Raw genomic sequence first — 13,760 nt, forward strand, 5'->3', positions numbered from 1 at the left:
AAAATAAATTACAGCTCCCAATTTGAAATCCACATTACATGCAAAAAACACTATTGGTTTTTATTTTCTAACGAACATAATTTTACCCATAGATTTGTCTCAAAGGTGCTTAGAAATGTAAATGTACGCCAAAATGTGCTGTAGTAATTTATTTTGATTTACTCTGAATCCGCCACTATCAAGAATTAACAATTTCCATCGCTGCTGAAAGTGAGAAGAAGAATGTTGATGATTTTTTTGCAACTCGATAATGCATGTTCTTTGGCATAAATAGTTAGCTTGTCTATTTTGGTGTGCTATGTTTAATTATTTCTACACTCCCACTGACGTCAAAAACAATGATTTGCAACACTGAATATTCTGATTTTATTTCATTTAAATTACTGGTGAATCACTTGGTCGATGCATTGCATACAAACCTATTTTTATTGACAAAAACCTCTCTCCCACTGCTGTTTCTTGTCAACATGACTGCACGTAAAGAATTTGGTTGCCATTGTGTGTACGAAGTCATCTTTAATAGTTTCAATCAATGCTGGGGAAATTGGCAATTTTTTTCGCATTTGAGATTATTTCACGCCAGAAAATTTTAATAATTTGTCCTGTGGAATACCACATCAGTGAGTTTGATTTCTTAATCATGCAAATTTTGGCATTTTTCGAAACAGTGGTTTGACTGTGGCGTCATGCAGATGTTATGTATAAGTCTGTCTTATTTTAATTTGTAAATATTTTGATTTTTTTTGGAAAGATAAGGAGTATATTAAGCCATATAACTTCAAAAAATTAAATGAAGAACTGCTATGGATTGCTTGCCGTACGTTATATATTTTTATCAAAAATAGAGAAAACTACATGTACTGTATACATTACTACTTATCTAAACCGCAGAAAACATTAGAAATAAATGATACTTAATGCCAAAACTAAATCAAAATTTTTCCATTCCGTCACAGCCAAATATGTTCTTTTTTTTCAAGGAAAGGGCTTCGTTTGATCTGGAAGAAAACATAATCGAAAATCAAAATTGGGTATTTCATGACTTCGAATTCAGCCACGTTGCTGCGTCTCTGAGAGAGAACACCTTGTAATGCTAACCTGACAAACATAATTTTATAGAAAATACTAAATTTAAAAATAGCATCCATTTGAATACAATCTTCCTTATTTTAAATAATTAATAGATTCGACAATTCAAACATACGTATAGCTACACAAAAGCAAAACTGAGTGCTTAGTTTGTGAATTATTTTGCTTTTATTACTTCTGAAAATTCTTATGATTTATTAGCATATCATTCTTTACCAAGTTTAGAATGCACAGAAATGGGAATTACAGATTTCATAGTATTTTTAGAAGTATTTTGATTATGTTCAATTAATTGAAAGGTAAAAATACTTGCAACTAGAAATCATAGGAGCTATATACAAACCTCGAGATTCAAAAATTTTTCCATTAACCAAGACATACTTATTATTGAGGCCAGTGGTCACAAATGAAGCATACGACAAAGTAACTATCCAACCTGAGCCCATTGGAGATGCTGTAGTTATGCCAGTTCGACGGTAGACCACGTTGTTACTCTTTACTCCATATACATCACCAGCTGCCCCAGTCTTAAAAAAGAAAAAATATTAAAACACTAATTTTGTAGTTATTAATTTAGAGATCAATTTGTAAAATAAACAATACCACTACAAGAAAATAATAACAAATAAAGAAAATAAAATTTGTATAATGCTCATTCAGCAAGTTTGCGGTAGTTAAATGATTGTTCAAGTTACTGAAATCGTTTCAGGAACTGTTAATGATGATTGCAGTGAGTCTGGGACTGAATTTTTTTTCACTTCTTACCAGTGATGTCCCTTCCAGTCAAAAGAAAAAATGTTATTTAGGCAGGCAATGTTAAATTAATTTACCCTTTCGTGGTTAATATGTTTGCTGTGTGCGGGAAGATTGTGTTGGAGGTGGCTAGTGAAGGCAGTTATATGCATGGTCCATTTTATGTATTAGATTATCAATATGTATAGTTTAATTTTATAGTATGCTTCTTGAGTGTGTGTGAGGTGGCGTGCCTAGTAGTTATAGTGATATGCTATTTTTAAGAATTACATTGTCAATATATATAATTCAAATTTAAATGTATAGTTTTCTACATAAAAATAATTAGATTTACAATAATAAAATAGACTTTACGATAAAAACCCACACAGGATTTATGCCAGTAGCCTACTAAAATCTAATGTAAAATTCATCAAAATATTTTTAGCTCGTATATTGGTAATAGCTTTTGGATAGGAGAATTGAAGTATGCTTGTTGCAAGTTGTAACTGAGTAGCTTGTGCCCGTTTGATGAACCTTGATAAAACTTTTTTAAAAAGATCGAAGATACCAGCGTTCTTTGTCATTGTATATATAATAAGTGCAAACTTCATTTTTCTCATTTTTTTAATTGAAAGAGACCTTTTTGTTGTAAAACATAGACTTGCATGGTCGTGGTAATAATAGTAAATAATGCTTTGAGTGGTGTGTTTGCAATGGTCAGCGAAAACTAGAAAGCTTAAAATGTTTTGTCTTAGTGCAATTATATTGTAGTGCAATAAAAATAAAAGGAGATTTTTGGTTTTAATCAAAGGAGACGTTGCACAAAATGAGAAGTCTGCTGAAACGCATTGTATCTTTAAAATCATAACTATCTTAAATTGAGTTTGAAACAGTTCTTTAAACAGACAATTGTTACCGCGTATTTGTCTTAATATATGACAAAGAACTGTTTAAATTTTTTTGCAGCTTGCTTCAAAAGTACTTAAATGATGGTGATTTGTTTCACAGTAGATGTTTATTATCAATAAACTTAATTGTTAAGAATCTAAAAATTTTGGCAAAGGGAGTTTTTATTTTCTAAAGATTAAAACCTAAAGTGGAACGATCATCATGAAGCTAATGTTATTACAATAACCACTAATCTAAATGCGGTACGTCTAGCACAACTTGCAGCGAAATTTTTAGAAAAACCTATTTGGCTGATGGTGTTTATTTTAGAGTTACTAACATCAGTCACCACTGTTTTGTAATTTAAACTGCGCGCTTAAATTTCATAAAAGTTGGGTTGTTTTTCAAAAACAAAAAATAAAATTTGTGCAGCATGGTCTTTTACCTTTAAGCGAGAACTGAATTATCGACATACCTCGATTTGCTTAAGACTTCCTCCGATATGAGTCCAACTTGTTCCAGCACAATTTTGCGCAGATACCCCGGAACGGTAAAAAATTCGGTCATTAACATTTACACCCCAGCATCCCAATGCACCACAACTGATGTATTTTAATTTACCAGAAACATGTTTCCATCCTGTTCCTTGACGATTATTAGTTGAAATGCCTAATAAAATAGGGAAGTTACGATATATTTTCAACGAATGATTAAAGATATTTTTTACTCAAAGATATTTTTTAGTCAATTGTTTAGTCAAGTAGTTGAACGTCAGAGGAGAGGTCCCAAAAGATTACATTTGTATTAATTTGTGCTTTTTCGAAAAACTTATCAACGTGCTGTAAACAGAAAAAATAGCTGTAGCTACTTTTATTTGCCGAATTTGACTTCATGTTTTGATTAAATAGATATGAGCTTTAGTAAGAATACGACTATACGACTAGGAGTCACCACCAATGAGCTTTTATAAAACACTGGAACGATAACTACAATGCAAAAGCCATACGATAAAACGAAGCTCCAATTTGGCGGATATGGAGTAATTTTTTAGGTATATGTGTTATCATTGGCGTAGCCAGCCCGCTAATTTGGTCGTGCTATATAAATTTAAGACCATTATCATTTAGCATTTCTTTAGAAATCTAGTGTTTTTACACTGAGTGAACACAGAAAAATTTACATAACACGACCAAACTTGCGGGCTTACGCTCCTGTGTTGTACCTAAAGTTATATAGCGAGTTGTGTCCGTCGATTGTGCAAATATAGAAAAATGGCCTATACAACAATATTTTAGTAATACGTGTGGAGAACTTTAAATATGTCGTGTTCTTAAACTTTACGATTGTTGTATAGAGGATTTTAATGACACGTTCTTTTTCTGAAAATAAGCTATGACAAAGTCATTTGAAGATGTTGACGATTATTGTTTTTGTCTGCAAAATGTTTACACGACTTGAGAGCTTTAGTTCTCGATCAAAATGCTGATTTCTTATTTTTCTGACATATAACACATTAAATAGATGAAAAAAGGTAAGAAATACCTAAAAAACATTTCATTCCTTTTTTTATCAAACTCGTCATGGAAAATTAGAAAAAAACTTTTGAAACCATTACGTATTTGAACTTTTTGAAAACTTGCCTTCCTTCTTCCATTCCCATTCAAAAAGTGCCCAAAATTTGCATGTTCTTAAAAGCTATCATGTATTTTTAAATGTTTTGAAAAAACAATTTTAGTTCGTGAAAAAATTTATTTACTTAACTTCTATTAAAATTAGGTGCATTTTTTTGCGGAAAATGAACAAGACCCCTCAATTGGGATTGTCTCTGTACACCTATGCTACATTACATACACAAAAGTCCCATGGTAAAACAAGTATTACTCTGAAAGCTAATGCGTTTTGAACTGTATTTATTCAATCCTACGATGGTACGTAAAATTTACTTCGACATTGTCTAGTGTAAATACAAAGCATGAACTTAAACTGTGTTGTATTAATCCAACATGACATTTGATTCATTTTTTCAATATGTGCTTAAAATAATAATTTTTAGGAAAAGGGAAATATTTTTCCATCCGGACAGACCTAAAAAATAACGTATTTAATTTTTACTAAAGGTAGCAATATTATTAGATTGCTCAGTCAAATTAAATAAGGGCGGCCAAGTAAACAATTAAATTTTGCTGCTCTTCGTTTTTTGAGAACTCAAAATGTATTTAAAATAGTTTATTACAATCATAATGGCTTACAATTTCCTTTACAAAAAATGAAATGAAAAAAACAAAACGTAACAAAGCAAAACAGCTTTTGTACAAGTATTAAGCCGTATAGGACAACGGACCCAGGTCAAGACATCATAAAAAACCGTCCGCTAATGCAGCCAATCACATTTCAGAAAAGTTCATAATTCCGCCCGCTGATAATTTGAAAAATATAACAATTGAAATTTATTATTCCAGTATAGATAACTGATCGCTTAACAATTTTTTTGTTTGTAGGACATGGTTCTGTTTAATTGTTTTCTATTAGCAACAGTCTTGTTGCATTCAACAATGTCAACATCAACTGCACTTTCCTATGACGTCAATGGATGTTTTTCATCCCTTCAAGGAAGAATTACCATCAGAAACTTTGGACGCTACAATTCCAACTACAAATGTCAATTTTGGTGCAAATCTCAGAATTCATAATTGCAGCAACAAAAGGAAATCTGTGCTCTTGCGGAAATGTCTATCCTGAAGGGAAAAATGTCAATGACTCTTTTTGCAAAACTTCATGTCGATCATGGTCGACTTGTCACAGTCCTAGAAGTTGCTGTGGTGGTCGAAATGCATATTCTGTTAGCGTTGTTGGCGACATCAACGTGGCAAAACTTGTTCTTCAAAGATTGTCTATGAAATGGCAGAACAACACAGCTTACAGAACAGATATGGAAGGTCTCGTTCAAAAGCCTACTCATCGACAACATTACGATAACTGGGGAAGTAGCTTTGATTCAAGAGGATGGTCAACATGTGGACATGGAAGATACATGACTGGAATGTACAGAAATACACGCACCATGTCTGATCCAATTTATAATATAGAACAAGTAGACTGTTTTGATGCTCCTGGATATCTATATTCCTCTTCAAAAGATCGCGATTGTTATCATCATGATTGGGGGGTGGAATTCGACAGGAAGGGTTGGGTGTATTGTAATAATGGTTATTACATGGCTGGGCTCTACAGATGATCTGGAAATACATTGTCCAATATTGAAAAAGCTTTATGCTGTCGGCCTAAAACGCAAGTAAAACAGTGGGGACACTGCCAGCAAAAGGACGTCGGACGATCATTTGACTTTAGAGGATGGAGTCGTTGTCCATCAAATTATTACATGACTGGCTTGTATAGAAATAAATGTAACAATTTGTTCTGCCTTGAAAACTACTACTGCTGTAAAATGGGAAAATACGTTGGCCCAACGCTGGTAGTAAGATTGAAAGATAAAAACGGGAACTTAAAAAAATGCTCCATAAATCCAATGGACAAATCAATGACAGCCAGCACTTTTAAATGCATCACTTTATCAGATTCTTCAAATGTGAAAACGTTAAAATTAAACGCAAAAAACTTCAATCTAAAAAATAAGACGCCAAACAATGCTTTTAAACTTCAGTCAGTTCCCTATTTCTATCCAGTTGTTTGCTCACGCTTCAAGGTAAGATATGATTGTCAAAAACAGCTTTTGATATCAACAACTGAATCATACACCCTTTCCACCATTGTTGGAGCCTCTTCAGCGGTAGCACTTGGTACAGCGTTTAAAGTATCTGGTGAAGAAATTTCCCTTCCAGAGATAAAAACTATATTTTTTGCACAAATATCTAAAGCACAATCTTTGAGTACGGGAGCAATAAATACAACAGAAAAAACAGTTACAGATGAAACAGTAGTCACAGTTCATGTTCCACCAAATGAGGAAATTACAATTAACCTCATGAAATCTGTTCAAGATCTGACATACCATTGGAAAGCAGAGTTTGAACTTGATGGGCTGTACTCCATCGAGTGGAACAAGTCTGGTCTGGAATCATTTCAAGCTGTGAATACTGTATTATCAGGCCCCAAAGAAAGAATTATTGCTTTTGGCACTTGGAAATATTCACACACTGGCTTCATTAAAGTAATGATCACAGATAAATATGGAAGACAGAAAATGGGATGTGAGCACAAAGCAGGCAATGTAAAACAATGCCAGTTGTAAGAGTGAACGACGTTTATTTGAGGATGACTTTGGTCCGTTTTGTATTAATTTGCGTAAAGTTTTTAAAAAATTATAGTAATCTGAGTTAATGATTTAAAATATTTACATGAATTTAAGGTTGAAAAGTAAATAGTAAAAGTAAATAAACTTATCAAATAGCTTTATATCAACGCGCATATTGTTTTCTTTTTATAAATTAAACTTTTTTTTGCATTTATTTAAGTTTTTAAAAACATACAATGAAATTAATTTCAGCAACTATTCAACGATTTCAAAGAAAAATAGGAACAGACCATGCTAATATTTTAAATTATCAGAATGACTTGTACGCCGAAACTGTTTTATAAAATTACATAACACAGTCAATAAGGCGTCAAAATATCATCCATCTTTACATAAATGTCAGTACATCTACGATATTGGTAATGAGTGAGATTAAATTGCAAGGCTCAACTTTGCTGTTGATAATCCACATTCAAATTCAGACCTGTACCTAATTGAAAATTTTCTAAAAAAATTATCAACAGGCTATTTCAAATTGGTTAGGAAAAATTTGAGAAAAATTACAAGAACAATAGGAAAGATATTTAATGAGTTTTATGGTTTTGATTGAAATATATTCCTTTCACAAAACATTTTAACGTTATCTATACATTAACAGATGCCGTTAACATATCAAAGCAGAACTTCCATCTATCAAATCAAAAAAAAATTATTATCTACATTCAACGATAGAACCTCGAAACAAAATACTTACAATGAATTTTGTAAAATTTATAATAGAAAATCATATTGTGGTAAACAAACCAAATGTCTGGTTTTCAATCTTGTTCATAAAATTTGTTGTGACTTAAAAATTCTTATTGAACAATACGGTGCAACCCCATTAGCCGCTAAGACCAAATTTCAAGAATGAATCATGACAGATATCTTGCTACAGCTTTTACACATTTTCATACTGCAGCATTATTGTGTTGTTTTTTTTTATGAAAGAAATAAAGGAGTTATTTGCAAAAGCGAATAATAATTTTATTGCTTCCGCGGGTTATTTTGTAGTTTAAATTGTAAATAAGAGTTATGTTAATCAAGGGGAAACAAAGAGAGGGTGGGACACACTTTTAACATATAAAAAAATACTGGGAAAGTTTGTTACTTTTACTCAAAGAATTCCGCGTGCTAAGGTCATGGAGTCCAAGGTTCATTTGGACGCTACAAGAGCAAACAGGATGTTAGCTACAGTTATTTGCATTTTGTTCACATGCACGTAGTGTGATTCACGTGCACAGGTATTAGCCTTATAGGTTATGCACAAACAAATCACATATCATTCAGCAGGTGGCCGTCGCCAGGTGAAATTTATCGAAAAATCCACCCTTCCCTCCCTCGCTTTCTCTCTGTGATTTTGCATGTACTATTTAGACTTGTTTCCGAGGTGGCGTTTTTATCACCCCACCTTTTCTGTGCTATACAGAAAAACTTTATTCGTAAAGATTTTTGTTTAAATTGTGTAAAATAATTAATTTATATTATGTTATACTTGTTATTTCTATTTTAATAAATCGGCATGTGCTTTCACACATTTCCAATTTTTACCCAAAAGAGAGTACTCTTCAATGTCATGCGCACAGAAAACAGAGCTCATCAGCCCAAGAACCTCCTTGAATTTCGATTTGTTATGGTTAAGCGGAAGCGATAAAAGATATTTTTCGTGTTTGCACCACTCTTTTAATCCCAAAGGTCTCCTCGGTTTGCAAAAGCCTGTGGAAACACAGTAACCATTATTCATTTCTTAAATAAAATGCTTCATGTCTCTTGGGATCATCGTATACATGTCAAACATAAGGCCACAAAATGATGTATCAGTAACGATGAGACTTTAAGTAATACAACATGTTTAATATTGTTTACGTCAAATTTGTTTAAGTGAACACCTCTTTGATCGCGTGACTGTATTCACAAGCTCAATTTGTGGTAATTTAACGACTTAATTGCCTTTCAAAACAGTTTTCTGACGCTCATTACGTTCAGCTCAATGAAACAATAAATTCATGATGCATATTGTAGTTTATATAAGTATGGAATGTTTGCACATACATTACGACTTCCTCACCAACTTTTACTACCCGCCATTATGGGGGAGTGAAGACACTTGCGGTAACAAACAATTGCTAAACGGTTACCGTGTTTGAATGGCCTCATCAAAACACGCCGAAATCAACAAAAGTTAAGAAAAGCTCACGAAACACGAGCTGAAGGTGAGACACTATACTAAGACTATACGCCACTTACTATAGATAAGATACTCAATACTACAATTTTAGTTCATAATCTCAACCAAGATCTCAACATCTGGTTAAATGCACAAACGCCATTTTCAATTCACATCTGTTCTCACTTACTCATATTACTCAACTCGAAGGGTGATGTCATTCACTTAGCTTTCAACAATATCATACAATCATTTTTATCTAATTTTAGCTTATACTAAAATATCGTATCGTAAAACAATAATCCTACCATGAACTGTTTATTGTAAAATGCAGTTACGTTTTCCACGTTGTTTTAGATAACTATACGAGTATTTTACATGTGGTTTGTAATTTACTTGGTAAGACGATGTGTTTTCGAGTAAAGACACGAAATGTTACAGACTGGTCTCAAAACTATCGTTTCCTGTCCTGTATATAAAAAAAAGATGTTTACTTTTTTTTAATTTACTTTTGATTCAGAATTTGTTATATTTTACAGCCTTATACTAGTTTTTATTCATAAAATAATGATATATTAACATTGATGGCAAGAATATTACATTACTCTAGTCTTATTGCGCATTTTTATTATACAATATTAGCTGTAGCTTTAATTATAGTTGTAAGTCAAGAACCAAAGTCAAATAAATATAGTAAATCAAAATTATGTTGAAGTAATGCTTAACTGTTTTAATATTTTCATCGCCTCAGAACGAAGGTTTTTGTTGCGCCAAAATATCATTAAACAGTTAGTTGTGCTGTTGACACACCAAAATGTTTTCGCCCATGTATAGCTAAGATAACATACGGTGTTTTTTTGAATTGCGCAGAAGATTGTAGTTATGATCGTTGGCATAAAGCAAATCGAAACACAAACTACCAGAAGAAGACACGTTGATATGGATTTAACAAAAGACTTTCCCTTTTTTGAAAGCTGACTGTGCTTTGCAACATTCTTTCGACGATATTTCTTTGAGATAATGTGGAGCTTAGTGTTGATGTAAGTAAATGGGAAAATAAACAGTAAACAAAAAAGTATTGCCATTGCCATTGAACTTTTTGTTACTTGTAACACAAACAGTATGGTGGAAAGAAAAAGAAGAACAAAATGCAATTTAATGAGCAATGTTTTAGTTACTTTTGTGTGGTGAAATATTGGATGAAAAATTGCCAAATATCGTTCAAAACTTACCAACAATAGAGTAAAGATAGAAAAGGAAAGAAATACATCGAAATAAAGAGAAATAATGAGCATTTTCAAAGGTAATTCGTTTTCACTAATCCAGAGTATCAATTCTGTGATCAGAACAGGACAATTTGTAACTACCGTCAGCAGGTCGGCGAAGGATAACAAATAAATTGTGAAGTAACAAACTTTCTTTCGAAGATGCGATGATTTTAACCAACATAAAACCACAAGAGAATTCAAAATCAACCCACAAAATAAAACGACCAAGTTGATTACCAGCATTAAAATCAATTGTACAAATACTCTGATGTCCATTCCTGATGTCAGATGTCAGAATAGATGAACGACTGCTTGTCGTGTATTTTTTGACACTAATTATTTAAGAAATAAAAGATGTTTACTGTATTAACACAGGCTTATGCAAACCGAGGAGTCCTTTGGGAGAGCTGGGTTGAGGAGACCTTTAAGAGAACAAGATTGTAAGTGCTTGAGAGTTCTCACAAACCTCTCCGAGGTTTGCACAAACCAGTGCAAACACGAAAAACATCTTTTATTTCTTTTATAAAATAACAATAGCGCGAAACAGACAAATTTAAAGTAAAGTTTTAATTTCTCCTTTAAAATGTATTCATGATCAATTTGCAAATTCTCTTTGACTGATTAATCTGATTGTTTGAGCTCAGATGTGTTTTGCACAGTTTAATGCAAGCACAGCTCTAGACCATTCAGCACACGCGTTTTATCGTGTTTATTTTATAATTATTCATGAATGCATATTGAGTAAAGAGGTTACTTGTAATATCTTTACTCAATATGCATTCATGATCACATCACATTCACATCGCTCTGCTTTAAAAAAAATTTTTCTTTAAGTATTAAAGACATTTTTAGTGAAATCAGAAACAAATAGCAGTTTAATAAAACCTTTTTAGAAATAACTGACACTCACACGAGTGTCTCTATTATTGCCTCGATATATTACACTCAGATGTTGTTCACTTGTCGTAAATTTTATGTCATTAGTTTATTCATGGTGAAAGGATTAATTTGAGAAAAAGCATAAATAACACAAGTTTATTTTTCAAGAATCAAAAAGTATAAATGTTTCTTCAAAATATATAGTAGACTACCAATTTAAAGGCTTATTAGTGATCGTTATAAAGATTTCGACATCTGAGGAAGAAATCCAAAACCTAGATAATTTGTGGCATGTTTGAAAAGGAAATTTAAAAACAATATTGAAGGCTAATAAAGAAAAAAGCTTTGTGTTTCCATGGAGTTGATTAGAGCTCAAATATACATGCCAAGTTTCACGCATTATGTGTGAGATACATTCTTCAGGATTAGGTCTCACGCTCACACGCATAATACGATGTATCTCACGCATAAACAAGAAGTTATCTAAAAAGTTGAATTTTCTGATGTGGCAAAAGTATGCTTAGTGAATTTAAACGTTTCAAAGTATATTTGTCGACATTACATGTCGACTTTAAAACTTTATTGCGTCCTTTGAAAGTGCACGATATTGATGACTTATTTCTGACTCGAATAAATGTGCTTCAACGGTAAGATATTCTCCGAGAACACTGCATGGAAATCCCATTGCTGAAATCAAATTTAAAATGGTATTCTTATGGACCACCTCCCCCCCTGACCCTTCAGCAGTTCATCAATATTCTCCTTGAGGTATTTGAACATACTGATACAATCTGCTAAACACCAAAACTTTAATTATGATCATTAGCGATTCTTTATCTAACTTTTTGTAAGACCGATGAAGTACTAAAAAGAACAAGATCTTATTCCGAACAATTGATTATTAATAAATAGCAAAATATGCCCAGACATGATATGTTTTTTTTTAATTTTGGAATCATTGTTTTAATTTTCATCCCGATCCAACTTCCCCTTGGGGGGATCCGAGTGTTAGTGTAGACAGAAGACCTAAACCGTATTAAAAAGTATACAGATTCGAAAGAATACGCGTTATTGTGTACAAGCATAAACTCAACGAAAGACTCATTTCTTTTTTTTGTATTCATGCTTCTACTTATTTCACTCTCGTTAAGACGTACGTTTATGTTTGTGGTTTTGCTTATGCTTATCTCACATGCACATGTGAACCAAGCTTTAACAATGCTCGTACTTTAACATCCGTCCATTTAATTACATCACTGTATAATATTTTATTCATATCACAGTACAATGTTTTAATTACCTCACCGAATGACATTTCAGAATTAAAAAATCTCACGCATAGCCTATTTGTGAATGCAGTGACATTTTAAGAAATACGTAGGCATTGCACATATTTCCCAAGACAAAAATATTCGATACGTTAAAAATTTGCAAGAAAATCTTTAGTGAAGTTCCTGCTTCATTTTCTACAATAATAATAAAAATAAGTTCTATAATAACAACAATGATAATAATTTTTTTGTAAAAGTTACAAAAAAAATTATTATTATTCTTTGAAATTTTTTAATGGGAAATATGTTTTGTGCTTGTTGTATGATAAAAGGCCAAGATATTATCTTTGATATTAATAAGTCACATAACTTATTTGAATTCCGCCATATTTGATTTTGCACAAATGTTTCATAACTTCCTTTCCACACACAGAAGGACTGACACTTTTTCATTGTATAACATATTGGTTAGCCTGCAAATAGGCAACGCATAGTGTATTTAAATGAGCTTACTGTTGCCAAAAGGACATTTCAGCTATATAAACTGAGCCAAGCCTATAAACTAGATAAACATGCATAATACGCTACTCCTGCTACAAAATTTAAGTCCATGATCTCAATAGAGATCTCAGAACATCTGCTCAAATCAATGCGTAAACATTAACTTTATTTTCACCTGTTCTCACTTCCTTACATTTACTTACAGGGTGATGTCACGAAGGTATCCCACAACCTCTTTACTATAACTTTAGTTATTACTAAAATTTCATATAACTAAACAAAGTATAATAAACTCCTTTTTCTTAAAAGAACGTAAGTCTCAATTAATATCAACTTTTTTGTACAAATATTTTACAGCTGGGTATTAATTTACTTGGCATAATGATGTCTTTGGAATAAAGACCCAAATATTAACGACGTGGTCACAGAAATCTTGTTTCTTATCTTGTATATGTAAGGAACGAAATGTCTATCTGCTTGGAATTTGCTGTATATTTTTATAAATTATTAATTAAGGAGCTTTCTTGTACAATAACAGCAACATAAATTGTAATAATACAACATTCCTAAAGCCTTTGTACACATTTATTATAACAATATTATAGTTTTATATGCGCGTCAAGAACCAGAGTCATTATGCAAACTCTGAAAACGTATGTAGAAAATGAAAA

General features: G+C 32.2%; 1 protein-coding gene across 1 annotated transcript; it reads right to left on the reverse strand.

Moving 5' to 3' along the window:
* Nucleotides 1–808: 808 nt before the first annotated feature.
* On the reverse strand, nucleotides 809–3,605 carry LOC124454186 (fish-egg lectin-like). The gene is made up of 4 exons (XM_047004992.1): nucleotides 3,581–3,605; nucleotides 3,188–3,381; nucleotides 1,433–1,616; nucleotides 809–998 (listed from the first exon to the last, which is right to left on the reverse strand). The coding sequence occupies exons 1-4, from the start codon at nucleotides 3,603–3,605 to the stop codon at nucleotides 976–978; spliced, it is 426 nt and encodes a 141-aa protein (XP_046860948.1). The 3' UTR covers nucleotides 809–975.
* Nucleotides 3,606–13,760: the final 10,155 nt, after the last annotated feature.

The sequence above is a fragment of the Xenia sp. Carnegie-2017 genome, unplaced genomic scaffold, assembly GCF_021976095.1.
Source record: "Xenia sp. Carnegie-2017 unplaced genomic scaffold, XeniaSp_v1 HiC_scaffold_3, whole genome shotgun sequence".
In the NCBI taxonomy this organism is placed as follows: domain Eukaryota; kingdom Metazoa; phylum Cnidaria; class Anthozoa; order Malacalcyonacea; family Xeniidae; genus Xenia; species Xenia sp. Carnegie-2017.